Source organism: Acartia tonsa, chromosome 9, assembly GCF_053477335.1.
Source record: "Acartia tonsa isolate MP-2025a chromosome 9, ASM5347733v1, whole genome shotgun sequence".
NCBI lineage: Eukaryota > Metazoa > Arthropoda > Copepoda > Calanoida > Acartiidae > Acartia > Acartia tonsa.
The window spans coordinates 36422098-36439257 of NC_137268.1; the positions used below are offsets into that span (position 1 = coordinate 36422098).

Genomic DNA, 17160 nt, shown 5'->3' on the forward strand with positions numbered 1-17160 from the left:
GACATAATTTTTTTTTAAAAACAACTTTAAAATGGATAAAAAAGTTTTTAAAAAATCTAAAACCCCAGTTTCCTAATATATCATGTAATATTATGAATATAAATAGGTTAAGAAACTTCATTGTATCAATGTAACACTGAAAAAAAATATTTTTTCCAAAGATGGTGAAAATTCAAAAGGCAAAAATTCATGACGTGAAAATAATCCTGAACCTTCATGTTTCAAAGTTCATAATTCATCAACCAGTAGTTGAAAAGACAAAAACTCTTCGGTTTCATATGAGATAGGGTATATATTTTCAAAATAAATTATTAATTTTGAGGAATTCCAATGTTGATTTTTGGCGAAATGTCCGGCCTTAGACCGCTGTGGGTTTGTTTAATTTTTAAAAAAAACTTTGGGGACTAGGTTATATAATTTAATATAACATTTACAATCCAATGTCCATTGTCCATCTCGCGTTCTGCAGAAACACACTTCATTTCAAGTTTTTATAAGCATTCCAGCAGAAAAAAATTAGATGTAAAGTATATGCACAATTTTGTCCTAGGAATCTTCACTAAAAATCAATATTACCTTTTGTTTATCAACGAGCAAAGTTCCCTCAGACCCCAGCACATTGCAAACAGATGATTCTATTGCCTGGCAGATCTGCACAAGGAAGTCGAGACGCTTGGGCAGCATAACCATGATTGGGTCCATGGCCTCCAACAACAGAAGGATGGAGGGTAGCCACATGTAGGCGAATACTTCCTGCTGGTTAGGTAGATAAACCTATATATTGAATTTTATAGAATTTAAGAGTGCAGTGGGACAACAAAATAAATGATTACATCCTTCTATGACCAATTTGATTGTTTGATTTGCCAAAGATTGAATTTTGAAATTTATTTTCAAGTTCATAGATAACTGGAAGAAGCTTCATGCATATTTTGGTCTAGCATTTGTCCCAATATGAATTTTATAAAACTTTATATTTTTTTCTGTTTATATGTTCAAAATCAGATATTTGTATCTTCTATAATTTTTAGGTAATTTAGTTTGTCTTTGGAATATACTGTTGTTGTTATGATATAGTGTCTTTTTGTCAAATATGTAACACATTTGGAGTTTTTACTCCATTGCAGAATTTTTTTTATGGCAAACTCAAATATTAATATTAAATTGCCTCATTTATATTGATACCACTTGGTAATTTAGTGGCAATATCAACAGAATAACAGTTAAAGAGTTATAGAGTAGCTTTGTTACATAAAAAAAAACTTTCAAACCTGTGAAAAATCAAATCCCAGGTCTGTGATGATGGAATTAATGGGCAGAAATCCTTTCTTGGTGCCGAGAATGATGGACTCGAGCCCGATACTCTCGTAGACAGTCTTGCGGTGCACGTAGATCATGTTCCCACCCTGCACACCAGTCACGGGATAAATGGATTATGAATTTAGATATTTTTAGCCGCTAGATTAGAATTCAATTAAAAAAGTCAGAGTCTATAAATAATAAAAGAATTAAGTATAGACACCATACAAGCATTAGTTGGTTTTTCGCAACCCAAGTGAAACCTTTTTTTTGTCCTCCTTATGAAGGGCCAGTCTTTAAAAAGTAGGGGCCAGCCTCCTCACAAGAAGGGGGCCACCCCCTAAAAAAGGAGGAAAGGGGCCACTAAACCAAACTAAGGAGCTGAAAAGTACTGCATGTATGATTAGACACGAATCCTTTGTCTTAAAGTTTTGGGTACTATTAGTGAATCTTGATTGGTAATTTTAAACTAAAAATGTCCAAACTTTGAACACCATTGATTTCAATTATTGAAAGGGTAATTTTGTTTATCTCTATTGAAAGTATGTAACATACAGAAAATTATTATCTACTTTAGTAGGTATTTAAAAAAAGTACTAAATAACTTCTAAATAAAACGCTTAGAAAGTTGTGAGTTTTTTTTTTGAAGTTAAAACATCGTTAGGTAGGTAGGTAGGGTAAAGCGGGGCGATCTCGGTTTTGAGGTGAAGTCGGTATTTTTTTGACCACCTTCATTAAATGACATTTTTCTCCATGTTCTAATCGACTGACAGAAAAAAACATAAAATCAAATTTGTTCCTTATAAAATTGCCTACAAAAAAGTATAAAATGAAATTTTTGTGAGATGAATTTTTAGGGTACTTATTGGGTTTTTAAGTCGGACGACAAAAAATTTTTTTTTCGATTTTTTTGCTTCGGTCGGAAAAACGGTAAGTTGGACAAAAACTGGTAAGAGCTAGAGCTTAGACGTCTTCAGGGGACTTATTAAGAATCTAATAGGCTATCCATTTCCGTTTAAAACTTTAAAAAAGCTTGTATAGTTTTTTCTTAAATCGAATAAAAGTGAAGCGGGGCGAATTCGGTTTTTTCACTTTTTATACTAACTTTTTCAATTCGAGAAAAAAAGTCAAATTTCTCGTACCTACTTAGAAAAAATTTATTTTTTTTGTAGAAAAAATTGTCCGATCTTCATAATTTTTTTTGTGAATGCTCTTTATTACATTTAGCAACTTTAACCTTTAGGGCATGCTGTAATTAAATCAATATGTCATAGGTTTTTTGAAGCTGGAAAATCGACCACAGATTTTGCCAAACTTTTCTCTTTTTTTCAACTTGATTTTTTTAGGAAATTTTGATAATAGAACTAATTTTTTTTTGGCCAAATCTATTCAAAATTGCCTGAATTTTAGGGATCAGGCCTTTAAAGTCATAAAAAGTTATTTTTTCTAGTAGTATTTTTATGTTTTTTATCAAAAAAATTTTCGAAAAAAAAAGTCAAATTTCGCGTACTTCGGTAAAATTATTTTTTTTGGTAGAAAAAATTGACCTATCTTAATAAAATTTTTTGTGCATACTCTTTATTACATTTAGCAACTTTTACCCTTTGGGCATGCTGTAATAAAATCAATACGTCATCGATTTTTTGAAGCTTGAAAATGCCCTACCGACTTCGCCTCAAGGCGGGGCGAAGTCGGTGCCGTTTTAGAGATCAATTTTGACAAACTTCCCAATGTCCTAGGTTTACGTCCCTTTAGGACCTGATCGACTTTTCCGAGATTTTTCTACTGGTCTTGGTCCCATTTAAAAAAAATAATTTTTACGATTTGCAGGTTCAAAAAACCGAAAAAAAGACCGAGTTCGCCCCGCTTTACCCTACATAGTTTATGTTTACTCCAAAAATCCAAAAACTCCATTTAACCATGCCTTGATTTTATACTTCAAGTCAGGCAGCTGTCCGCCGAGCTTAATGTAGTTCAGCTTCTGACCGGTGGCTTGAAGGTCGGTCCGCTGCTTTAGAAGATTTTTCTCGCTTGCCGCGTTCAACATCTCTTTCTTCAGCTTATTCGCTTTTTCCTAAAGCATACAGAATTAAATAGCTAATAAAATTAAGTTTTTCGTGTGTCATTGTTTTATCTTTGGCTAGGTTAGGTTACTTATATCACAAATGCTGAGCTTTTAGAGCGCAGTGATATGTCAGACATCAAACTGACAATAAAACAGAGAAAATGGTGATGTTTGAGGCACACTCTAAGGAAAGGGCATGATGACTTAACCAATCAAGCCTTGACTTGGAACCCCTTCACGGGAAAGAGGAAACCAGGTAGACCAAAAACAACCTGGAGGAGGGAATTCCAGATGAACTGAGAGATGAGAATTTATCATCTTTCAATGATGCCTCTACTGAGGCCCAATTCAAAGAAAAATGGAGAACTATTGTGCGTGGCCTACGCTCTGAAAAGAAGAGATAAATGGCGATGATGATGATGAGGTTAGGTTATATTGGGTACTAGACTGCCTCACAAAGGCACTATGTGCCCAGAATTCCAAAATAAAACAAAAACTCATAATTCTGTTAATTTTGCTTCAAATTGGGTAAAATCTTTTGGGTTGGGTCACTAATTACCCCAAGTTTTGGTATCTTTAAAAAAAACGGCGGCGGGATCGCCGCTCCCGCCGTTAACCGCCATTTTCCGCCGCCAAAAAAAAACATTATCTCAAATGATTCCAAATTGCCTAATTCGGCGAGGAATGCAAAAAAAAAAATTTGGCGGCGGCGGCTGTAAACGGCGGGCCCGCCGTCGTTTTTTTCAAAGATACCAAAAATTGGGGTGATTAGTGACATCCTAAAACGATTTGGGTCTCACTCTCAAATGATTCCAAATTGCCCAATTCAGCAAGAAATACATTTTAAAAAATATTTTGGTTGTGGTTTTTTTAAGTTACCAAAACTTGGGGTGATTGGTTTCACAACCCAAAATATTTTACCCAATTATCTCTAAAACTAAGGGAGTAGCGCCCAAAAAAAATTGCTGGTATGTAGTGTTTCAAGTTACCACATTTTAACCCCCCCATCCCCCCATAAATAAATCATCAATGAAATACTTATATATCAATTGATTTGTTTCAGGGAGGGAGTGGACATTGAGCTGTTTATTACACTAGTCCCCAAAGCTTTATAATAACGTTTTATTATCCATTGGTTTAACAACTTTAGGGGCTTTTACTGAATTTTAATTTTTTTTCAAATGTTGAGTGTCCAAACGTTTAAACCACTAATTGTAATATACAGAAGGGGTAATTTTGTGTATCATAGTTGGATAAGTTCATCAATTTATCGGCCATTAACTTATCCCTTTAGATCCCTGGGTTTGTTGACATTTATAACTTGAAACAAAGAAACATGTTAATAACATTTTGTCAGATAATATACTGTAATTTTTCATTAAAAAATTGATCTGTTATTGCTGCGCTACTTATAGACAAAACAATCCTTGTTTTAAAATTTAAAAACAAAAGCGAATACATCACAAATCACCCCAAAAGCACTAAAAACTTTAATCCAAAGGCCTTGCAGTCAAAGGATTGATTGTCTGCAATAGGGCCTTTATCAGGAAGGAATGGGACATTGGGCTGTTTATCACTCTAGTCCCCAAAGTTTTATAATAACATTTTCATGTTTGTTTTTTAAGTGGAGTGTCTTAACTTTTCAACCACTAATTGTAATTTACAAAAAAAAGGTAAGTTTGTGTATCATTATTGGTAATGTACCTTAATTTATCGGCCATTGTCTTATCCTTTTAGATCTCTAGGCCTTCATACTCATAGGCTCTATATATGTATAATATATACTTATTAACAAATTGGTTTAAATCATTTAGTTTCTTAACAAGTTTGCTTAACTCTTTTATTTATTTAGAGCGTGTATACGGAGTGGAATAGGTTTTAGTTTTATCAAATTGAAACATTTAAGATGATATTCATTTGATTTAAAAACTATATTAATTGATTAGAAGCAACAGGTTCGATAACATAGCTTAAATAAATATTCCTAGGGGTGTGCATGGGGGGTCTCCCCCCACCCTCCAGTGGTGGGGGGGGGGAGGGGCAAGACTTTAAGCAATAAGAATAAGGGATTGTATAAAAAAAATTGCATCAAGAACTATAAATATCACGGTAAATGATTTGTAAAAAGTTATTTCAATTCGTCTTTATTATGTAAAAAATGCTATAAAATGAGTCCGACCGCACCTACAAAAATGCAAAAAAAAAATTTCAGCTAACGAGGCCGCCAGTGAAACCAACGGGATTCATTCACTGGGTGCCTTGGTTAAACATGTGTAAAGGTCTGATATGCGGCCTCGTTAGCTGAAAAAAGATCAAACTATTTGAAGTTGAGAGTATCATGACAAAATATTATAATTCCTGCTTCTTTAGGGGGGAATGCTTTGACATCAATTTTTTCATAAGTTTTGGAAGTAAACGTATAAAAATTAATTTAAAATCGTATAGTATATTCAATAAGCTTTCAAAAAAGGTATAATATATTACTGTAGCTCAATTTTTGGTAGTTTGACGATAATTTAAAGTTTGCATATAAAATGTAATTTCAATAGTCAGGCTTTATTACAAAATCCTAAATATCTAGGTAGGCTACTTCTAAAGGCTGTAAAATCATAAGTAATTGATATTTTCACCTCTTGCTTTGGGAATCCTTCTCAAATATGACAAAGATTAACCTTAAACTATAAAAATGGTCAATATCCAAAATTGCATTTTTTTGGAATCTTGGAGTTTTTGCATTGCCTGGGCACATAGTGAAAGGGTCAGCCCCCCCCCCCCTCAGTAGATGTTAGACATATATAATAAAAACTACCACCCACAACACCATAGTGTCCATTCAGTACAAATATAAAGGGGGGAGTGAGTTTCATGTTCGCTTCGCATGTACCATAAAATATTTTTTTTATTCCAAATTGACCAGAAAGAACACCAAAGGGGTAGTTGCATAAAATTCATTTAAACTTGAACTTAGTGAACTGCATATTTTTTTCCTGTTCATTGGTTAAAACTACATTTATAGTGCATATTTTTGAAAGAAATTCGATTTTCTACCATGTAGTTTTAAAAATATCGAGACTTGAAAATCGCATTCTTGTGATATATGTATGCAAAGAAACCTATAGAATTGGCATATTTTCACAAAAACAGCATGACGACTAATTTAGTGGTGTCTATATTTTAGTTATTGAAATACAAAATTATTCATGTTTGATGGTATACTTGTAACTTTAGCTTGAAATCAGTTTTCTGAAATGCACTTCATGCAACTATCCCACAGCGGTCTAAGGCCGGACATTTCGCCAAAAATCAACATTGGAATTCCTCAAAATAAATAATTTATTTTGAAAATATATACCCTATCTCATATGAAACCGAAGAGTTTTTTGTCTTTTCAACTACTGGTTGATGAATTATGAACTTTGAAACATGAAGGTTCAGGATTATTTTCACGTCATGAATTTTGCCTTTTGAATTTTTACTATCTTTGGAAAAAAATATTTTTTTCAGTGTTACATTGATACAATGAAGTTTCTTAACCTATTTATATTCATAATATTACATGATATATTAGGAAACTGGGGTTTTAGATTTTTTAAAAACTTTTTTTTATCCATTTTATAGTTTTTTTTTTTTTAAAATATGTCATTTCCTAAATATTTTTGCAAAAAATGTTGACAATAATTTTCAGTTTTTTAAGTTTTTCATCAAAAACCGGGCCCCGCAACATACCAAACCATATATTATTCTTAATATACAGGTATAATGCCATAGTTCAATGTTTAGTTTAGGTTGTTGCAGGGCCCGGTTTCTTTCAAAATTTTAACTTTTATTTTAGGGGCCAGACTCTAAAATTCCAATATAAGAAAAACATTTTTTTACATTTTTTTTTATTTCCTCTGTTAATTTTAATTTCTGATGCATTTAAACTGCCCACAAAGAGCCTATGCAAGATTAAGAGACTTTCAGAGATTTAAAATGAATGTTTTAATTTTTTTAAGGGGGGGGGGGAGGTTTAATGCATCCTTTTTCGTAATCCATGCGCAAATGGCACTTAAAATCGGAATTTCGTTATTAAACTTGGCATAAGTATTCCTTGGTAGGCCTAATTTCCCTAAATCAAACAAAAAGGTGGAAAAGTGATGGCTAACGGCTGGTGGCTCAGCTGTATAGCCTTTTTTGGCCAATTTCAGGGCAAATCCATTAGTTATTACGTAGGAAACAACTTCTTGAAACATAATTTTGCTTTTATTCATGTTAAATGTTACCAATAACCATTTTAAAAATTTCTTGTACCAGCCGCTTAACGGCTAGAGAAAACGGCTGAGAGTGGCCAAGAGTAATATGTGTAGATAGGGCTTGTGTAGTGTCTAGGGGTAGGTTTTCATGGGTGCTGAGCTTAAAAATACTCTCAAAAATAGTGGGGGCTAATTCATATGGCAGCTTTAACGGCTGCTGCTCAGCTGTTAGCCATTTTACATGACTATTTAATGATATTTTAACATCAAATGTTTAGGTATAGTCCCTATTCTAACCTAAAATAACCTAACATAAGCCATCTTAAAAATACGACGAATAGCCCCTTAAGGTGCGTTGCCACGAAATGGACTATTCCTAAATATTTCAGTAGAATTAAACTTCTTCAATTAATTTTCGTATTCTAATTAATTTTATTGGATATATTAATAACAAAATTTTACAATTTCTAGATTTAGCTATTAAACAGCTGAAAACATTAGGTACTAGATTAAGTATTATTACTTATCTAAGAGAAAATAACTTCGTAAAAAAGGTGAAGAAACTTCAATTAGTTGTATCAAATGTATGTTGCACAAAGTTTGGTGATTGGGCATTTACCTTTATATAATCATTTCTACAGTAATGTTTATTAATGCTGCAAGGTTTTTAAACGTTTTATTGCTTAGAAACATCGAATTTAGGCTCTCTGCCACTTAAGAAAATAGTATGAAAATATGAAATTTTAGCTAAGTTTCAAAGTATTTTCTAGACCAGTTGGCTTTTGTTTTTCTTTTCTAAATGAATATACAAGTTGTATTGAGTAATAATGAGGCGCATGCTTTTTATTTTGAACGATTCTATCAACTACAAGCTGAGAAAATTGACTTTGAGTAGAGGTAGGTGAAATGTCCACCAAAATGCCAAAATAGACCACTGTGTATCCCTTTGACCGTCGGACCTTTTTTATTAGTGAGAAACTTTGGTCATATAAAAGCTTAAATCTAAAAGATCTTTTCAAATAGCCCTACCTAATAGCTCCCCCCCCCCCAACAAATATAAAAAATAACAATTCAATCAACAAAAACTGTCATGCGTACCTTATTTTCATTCTCTGACGCATATTGTAGAAGGATGAGGGCACTGCGTAGGTTGATGAATGCGTACTTGCTCTGACGTTGACGCAAAAAGCAGGCGTTGATGTTCACACCACGATCCTAAATAAAGTACAATTTCAGGTTATTTGCTGGATTTCAGTCATTTCAGGGATATAAAGGGATAAGACAATAGATGATAAAATTATTTACATCCCAATTTAATGATGATTAAATGAAAGTACCCAAAAACTTTAAATCCAATGAATAACCACAAATGAAGTTTACCTTCAATAGTTTCTTGACAAAGGCATTGGCCTTGCTCGGAGAAGTTTTGATGACAGTTGGCTGTACTCCGGCTAACTTGAGCACCCGCAGGGTGTCGAAAAAAACTACACCGTCCTAAACATAAGAATTTTAAGTTAGATATGTTTCTTTAAAAAGGGAATCAATTTGGTTTTATTTATACAAATATCAACTTGATAAATAACTAGGTAGGCACGTATAGTTCATTCTATATTAATTGGAATGACAAAAAGCAATCACTATATTTATAAAACTTAACAACTAACTTAGTCTCTTAACAAGTTAACATAGCTATCTTTCTATCTTACTCTCCATCTATCTGACTTGCTAAGTTGCTAACATCTATCTAACTATCCATCTACTAAATCTGGCTTGATATCTATCTGTCTCTCTCACTCTATATCTATTTCACTCTATCTATCTAATTCCTATCTATTTGACTTGATATCTATCTATTTAAAGTATGCGTGTACCTGAATCTGATATTTAATGATGCCCATTGTCTTCAGTTTTAGATACTTGATAGTGGCCAAATTCTCAATGTCAGATTCAATCCTAGAGCAACAAAGATATCAATAACAGGATGCTTGTTTATCTATCTATCTGACAAGAATAGTTTCAATTGTTTAAATCATATAATGTGTTTGTTACTTTTATCTAAAATACACTTATAACCGATATTGAATTTGATATCTCAAAACAATGCATGTAATTTCTTACCGGTCTAGTTCATTAATGAAGACATCTTTACAAACTTCGGGGCCAAGCTCCTCGCTGTTGATTAAAACATGCCTAAATAAATATAAAATGTACACATGTTCTGGAGGGAGGAAAGGGAACATTAAATCGTAGTTTATACTGGTGCCCAAAGTTTTATAAACAAATCATCTCTTCGTTCTTTCGTTGTTTTAAAAACTTTTTGGACTCAAATCAAAATGTTGTTCGGTTGGTAAAAACTAGCACAGTCCACATCCTATTTTTAACTATAAATGGGATAATTTTGTTAATCAAAATAGGGAAAGGGGTGTACAGACTGACATCACTTTATCACTTAAGGCGATTTCTCTTGGCATAGTGTGGTATCCTCTACAAAAGACAGATAGGAATCCTGTTACTTTAATTAAAGGATAAAAACTATGTGTCTATCTCAGAGAAAGGGGGGCCGGGCAATGGGCTGTTTATTACACTAGCCCCATAGTTTAAAAATAAAGTTTTCTAATTCATTGGCTTAACAACTTTGGGGTTTTCTACTGAATTTGATTGGTTGGTTTATTATGTTGAGTGTTCAAACGTTTCAACCATTAATTTTAATCTACAGAAGGGGTAATTTTTTGTTTCATCATTGGGGATGTACATAAAGGGGGGGGGGGGAAATGTGGTGACTCGTGCCACGACATACCAGCAATTTTATTTTGGGTGCTACTCCCTTAGTTTTAGAGATAATTGGATGAAATCTTTTGGGCTGGGTCAGTAACTTACAAAAGATTTCATCCAATTATCTCTAAAACTAAGGGAGTAGCACCCAAAATAAAATTGCTGGTATGTCGTGGCACGAGTCACCACATTCCCCCCCCCCCCTTTATCGGCCATTGTCTTATATCCCTTTAGATACCTAATCTAAACTACTGTACATTACAAGGTATCCGTCTGTAAATGTATACCTGATGGCATTTGTTGACACGTAATTGGCCAGCCTGCCCTCATACAGGAAAGCCTGGTCCATGGAGAAACCAGATTCTTGGATCATTTTCTCCAGTCCCTCGCTCATTTTTCTTGGTACACCCTGTATATATATATTTTATAGTTTAATATCTTAGTGCTATCCCTCTAAGTGCCTTTTGACTTTGAAACCCTCCCATCCCATATAATTTTTTAAAAATAAGAAAGGGGGTGAATTTGTAATTTGTGCAACTACCTCTCTCATCATTAAGTTTATTTTATGTGGGGGGAGGGGGGGGGGGGGGGGTAAGTGAGAATTTTTGGTAATCTACTAATAAATTGCTAAGGAGCATCCCCACCCGATTATAATACTAAATATATATCCTGGATTTCGGATTAATAAGTAAAAATCAATAAGTTCAGCAACTTTGTTTTTTCTTTTAAAAATCGCAACAATAACCAAAAATTCTTTATATCAAAATGTATCCTTACCTTCATATGAAAAAGCTTAAAAACAGCAGTTTTCTTGAGATAGAGAACATCGCCCAAAACTTTATATTGGATTTCAGCATCTATAACAGTAAGAAACTATTAGTTAGGTACCTACTTAAAATTAAAGAATTATAAAATTAGAGCTAATCCATTTGTAAACAAACAAAGTTTTAACATTGTCTAACTTTTTTATATTAATATTAACAATATAACAACTAGCGACCTCAAAATTGATTAAAAATTTAAAGCGGTATATTTAAGACACTAGAGAAAATAGAGGCAACTTAGATTCACATAAAATGCCATATCACAAATGAAATGGATGAACAAACGTACAAAGTGAGTCCAGTGGTCTTTTGTAGCATGACAAACAGACTGACAGACCAAGAAGGTTAAGCTGGGTGCTCTTTTCCAAGTTCAACAATCAATCTTAAATCGCAGCCCATAAAAATCCCTTTCCTCACAGCTTTACTGAACGACAGCAGACGGAAAGAAAACATAATTATAGAGTAGCATCACTACAATAAAACGTACTTAGTATGGTAAGATTGCTGGCAATAGGTTTCCTTTCTCTGGTGGATAGCTGCTTCCCCGGCTCGGGGGAGGGAGAGTTGGAGTGCGGCGGAGTGTCGGGGAGAATACACTCATCTGAAAATATAATAAAAGTTGGCTATGGAAATGGATATAGAATATACGTGGTTATTATGACAGGGAAAAAATTGTCGTCAATTTAGTTTGCTAACATGGAACTCATTTATTGCTCAGTGCGTTTATCCAGTATGAGGGGAGGGGATTGGGTATAGGGGGTGACTGGGTGGGGGATCGTTATTTTAGCCCGCTGCGAATTTCACTTTATTAGAGCATATAAAAATCTGGTGTAACATCCAAGTTATATTATCTCTATTGCAAAGGATTTGACAAAAGACTATAAATTCATGTAAACCTCAAATTGTGAGTAGCAAAGTTACCACTTTTAACCATTAAAATCATTGGTGAAAAAGTCTATTTTTATATCAACTTTTTAACCATCCCTGGAACTATATATCATGAGAACCATATGATATCGGTTCTTGCGGTTAGCGAGATCTTAAGCTACAGACACACAGACATCATCATACTTTTATAAAAGGAAATATTGTCAAAACTGTAAAGACAAAGATCTACCTTCAGATTCCACGCCAGAGCTGCTCTTATTATCCTCTTCTTGAATTCTGGGATTCATACTAAGTGGTCTAACTCCACTAATTCCTCGCCGCATCTCAGACTAAACAATACAAATATTTTAGATTGTTTAAAACGTCCTATTGATTTCAAATTTTTTATGGTGATTCCTAGGCATTCAGTACCTAACCCCACTAACTTAAGATAGAATCGTCCTATTGATTTTAAACTTTGCATGGGGTATTCCTATCCAGTTTTTTGTTTAGGAATGAATATTTTTTACCCAAAGGAATAAATGATGGACCGATAGGAATATCATTCTCATTAAACAAAAACTCATTTTTATGCTAAAATGTGGTTTAATTTTGGTTTTTAAATTTCATTTATTTCCCTGGTATTATTTTTCTTTCTTTTAGCAATTAATAAAAATTCTAAAATCTTCCAAAAAAAAATAAAAATCTTCTAAAATTGATACCAGGGATATAAATGATCATACCGGGGAAATAAATGAATATTTACATCCACTATTTAAGGCTTCTTCATCACTGAGCAGATCATTCAAGAATATCAACTTACATTTATCCTTATAATAAAGCAACAGTATGTCTATCTGTCTGTTTTTATCGAAGGATCTCGCTGACCGCTAAACTGATATGGTTCTCCTTTACAGGGTAGCATTTGATGGGTCATGATCAAATCAATGATATCTTCTATCTATCTGGATATCTAGATTTAAAATATCTACCTTAATCTTGATATCTCCATCCAGACTATCCTCTTCATCACTGAGAATATCAATGATATCATCTTCAATCTCTATCTGACCATGAATATTCATTCCCTGCATCACAAATATTGATTTAAGTCAAAAATGCAAAAAAAAGGACAAAAATCTCGGTAATGGCTAAGCCGATTAGAAAAGGCTTTCAACTGGTATATTTGTAGTATTACAGCCGTTTAATAAGAGATAAAATGTATAAACGAGGAAATAAATATTGAAATGAAGTAGCTTGAGTTTTTTTACTGGGATTAGTAGTAGTTGAGACGTGTATTTTTCTCATATCATGTATAAACGAGGAAAACAACATTCATAAGAAGCGAAGCACAAAAAATAATGGAATAACGAACAAATATAGAGTATGTGTTCAGTTTTCATCACTCAAAAGTAAATAACGAAACTTTTAAAAAAATAAGGTTATTTTTTAGCTTAATCGGCAAACAGACGAACAAACCAATGTATAGACTAGTTGCGCATATGTATAATGAATCTTCACTGAAAATTTAAGTTAACTATCTTCAATAGCAGCCGAGAAAATTATATTTACCCAATAGCGTTACGCTACAAAAAGAAATAGAATTTTGCTTTGCCAATTCTTATTTATTAGTAGCAAAGCTACTCTATAATTCGAAATGTCCGTCCGTCTGTCAGAGACACAGGGGGAATTGTGATTTTCTCGGCTCCTATAAAAGGCAGTGAGCTGAAATTTTCAGGGATTAATTATGTTAACATTTTTCATATTTTCACTTGGTTTCATTAAGATTCGTCAATTGCTTGGGGTGCTAGATAGATTCCTACATTTTTTTGAGCTACTTATGGATTGTGTCATCCTTGTTTTTACTATTCTTTATCAAATCAACATTCCTGTTCATTGTCTTCAGCGCTGAATTTACACGTGGGTCCTCTCTGGTTGCGCAACTTCTCTGTAAACTTGTGCAAATCCTTTCTTAGGCCATTCTAGATAGATAGATAGTCGGGTAGATGGATAGATAGATTTGATCAAGTAGCTTCTCCGAAAACTTGTGCAAATCCTTTGCTAGATTATTCTAGATAGATAGACTCGACAGTGTAGACTGAGAAGAATGATAGATAGTTAGATGAATATATAGTAGCAGCTTCTCTGTAAACTTTTATATATTTGTTAGGTCATTCTATGAATCTATACAGATAGATAGATAGATAGTCAATGTAGATGGATAGATAAAGGGATAGATAGTTAGATGAAAAGATAAATAGATAGTAAGATAGATAGATACAGATCTTTCTAGATAGTTAGATGGTCGGGTAGATGGATAGATAGAAGAATAGATAAATAGATAGTATGATATAGATTTGATCCTGTAACTTCACCAAAAGATCATTCTAGATAGATAGACACGACAGTGTAGACTGAGAAGAATGATAGATAGTTAGATGAATATATAGTAGCAGCTTCTCTGTAAACTTTTATATATTTGTTAGGTCATTCTATGAATCTATACAGATAGATAGATAGTCAATGTAGATGGATAGATAAAGGGATAGATAGTTAGATGAAAAGATAAATAGATAGTAAGATAGATAGATACAGATCTTTCTAGATAGTTAGATAGTCGGGTAGATGGATAGATATATAGTAATATCTTTTGCTAGGTCATTCTATGAATCTTTACAGATAGATAGATAGTCAATGTAGATGGATAAATAGATAGATAGATAAATAGATAGTAAGATAGATAGATAGATATAGATCTTTCTAGATAAATAGATTGTCAGGTAGTTAGACAGGGTAGATGGATAGATAGATAAATAGATAAGATATAGATTGCTAGATAGGCAGATAGTCAGATTGATAGATAAATAGATAGAAAGATAGATAGCTTCCATGTAAACTTGTACAAATCTTTTGCTAGGTCTTTCTAGATAGATAGATAGAAAGTCAGGCAAATGAATAGATAGAAGGACAGATAGTTAGTTGAATAGATACTGATAAATAGATAGAAAGATAGATAGCTTCTATGTAAACTTGTGCAAATCTTTTTCTAAGTCTTTATAGATAGATAGATAGAAAGTCAGGCAAATGAATAGATAGAAGGACAGATAGTTAGTTGAATAGATACTGATAAATAGATACAGACTGGCCAGCCAATTTTGAAAATAAAAAACGTACATAACGTACACAAAAAAATACGTTACGTACATTAAAAAAATAAAAAAACGTACAAAAAACGTACATTCCTAATAAAAATAAGTTAAATAATTTCCTAGTTACCTATTATCAATACATTTATGTCTACTAGCAGCTACCTGTAAAGGAGAACCATAGCGAACTGACAGACACAAGATTTCCTCTTACTCTATTTAAAAGAACTATCGTCTACGCTCCTAAAGGCCTCTAGGGGCACTTGAGGAGGGGAGAGTTGAATTCAATAAAAAAAACATGGATGACAACATACATAAGTAGCGAAGCTCAAAAGTTATTTATAGACATCTGGAAAAAAATTTACTTAAAATCAGTGAGCAATTAAAATTCATTTTTGGGGGGAGGAGGTAGTTTTTTTTCTAAAGTCAATTTCTCTTAGGAGGGTGGATGGTGACACTCTTCCCCAAAATAGTTATAAAACTTCCAAAAACCTATGAGAAGCTGTCCTGTTAAGGAGAACCATATCGGTTCCGTGGTTAGCGAGATTCTTTGGTACAAACAAACAGGCATCCTGTTATTATGTACAAAGTATATCCTATTATAAGGACCAGCGACTACGCCCTTAGAGGCCTCTAGAGGAACTTGATTAGGGGGGGGGAGTTGAATTAAAAACCCATTTTTTTTATTTAAAAATAAAAAGTAAAAAACAAGGATGACAACATCCTTAAGTAACGAAGCTCAAAAGTTATGAATGGAAATCTGGGAACTATATAAACTATAGAGTAGTGTCGTAAAAAATAAGCATTTAACTTATTTAAATAAATCACAAAACCTTTTAAAAATATATAATAACGTGAAAATCTAGAAATAAATTCAGCCCCCCAACCAATAAGCAAATCTCAATGAAATTTAGTGGAAGTATTAAGAATGAAAACTAATACAATCCTTGAAAATTAAAACCGTCTATCAGGAACATGAGTAGAGAAAATCACAAAAACCTATACATCTAGGAATCGATCTAGCACTGCAACAAATAGACAAACCTTAAAGAAACTTTTTGAAAATATGTAGAATGTGAATTTATTTATTCCCTGAAAATTTCAGCCGTCTATCTTGAATAGAAGTCGAGAAAACCATGAAAAAAAGAAAATCTAGGAATAGATCTTCTAGCACCTCAACCAAAAGGCAAATCTCAATGAAAATATGTAGAATGTGAACTCATTCAATCAAAAAACAGGAGCCGAGAAAATCACGTTTCTCCGATAGCATAACGGACTGACAAAGTGATTATAGAGTAGCTTCGCTAATAAATTTTTTAGTGAGGGAGGGGGGAGTAGACCACCCCCATTTCTGATTTCAATTTTAAAAAGAAAGAGAAAATAGGGGAAGGGTGGTGATTTTTTTCTAATTTCTCTTGGGAGGGTGGTTGTACCCTCTCCCAGGACCTATGAGAAGCTACCCTGTAAAGGAGAACCATATATGATATCGGTTTAGCAGTTAGCGAGAACCTTCGGTACAAATAAACTGACAGAGAGACATACATCCTGTTATTACGTACTAAGTATATTCTATTAAATAAAGTAGTAAGTTTTTTGTCTGATGCTTAAGATTTTCATAACTACTTCATACAGTTACCGAGATGGTTTTAGGCTATTTTCCTACCATTTTGAATACAGGTTCTTGAAGGGATATGGAAGGACAGAGAAAATAGCCTACAACCTCACAATGATCATGTCGGTTCAGCAGTTAGCGAGATTCTTCGTTACAGAAAAAAAGGATTTATAGGATAAATATATAATAGGATATAGGGTTATTTTGTCTATTGCTAAAGATCTCAGAAAATACTAGTCCTTGATACAAAGTAAATCAATGCCTGTCTGTCTAAAGCTTAAGATCTTGGTAACCACTGAACAGATTGGGTTCTAATCATCAGGGAATATATCTACTGGTCCTG

The 17160-nt window shown here is 33.2% G+C and overlaps 2 protein-coding genes across 2 annotated transcripts in view; one reads left to right on the plus strand and one right to left on the minus strand.

Moving 5' to 3' along the window:
• LOC145328850 (glycine receptor subunit alpha-2-like) overlaps positions 1-17160 on the plus strand; it is a 316261-nt gene that overhangs the window by 102422 nt on the left and 196679 nt on the right. The gene's annotated exons all lie outside the window — the stretch shown is intronic.
• LOC145328845 (uncharacterized) overlaps positions 1-17160 on the minus strand; it is a 41119-nt gene that overhangs the window by 6045 nt on the left and 17914 nt on the right. The window contains exons 15-27 of the mRNA XM_080172752.1: positions 13948-14041; positions 13052-13146; positions 12310-12409; positions 11680-11793; positions 11146-11225; positions 10656-10777; positions 9715-9786; positions 9468-9549; positions 8977-9090; positions 8695-8811; positions 3224-3373; positions 1272-1406; positions 577-774 (exon numbers count right to left, since the gene is read on the minus strand). Of these exons, the coding sequence (XP_080028878.1) occupies positions 577-774; positions 1272-1406; positions 3224-3373; positions 8695-8811; positions 8977-9090; positions 9468-9549; positions 9715-9786; positions 10656-10777; positions 11146-11225; positions 11680-11793; positions 12310-12409; positions 13052-13146; positions 13948-14041 (1473 nt within the window). The remainder of the gene's footprint in view (positions 1-576; positions 775-1271; positions 1407-3223; positions 3374-8694; positions 8812-8976; positions 9091-9467; positions 9550-9714; positions 9787-10655; positions 10778-11145; positions 11226-11679; positions 11794-12309; positions 12410-13051; positions 13147-13947; positions 14042-17160) is intronic.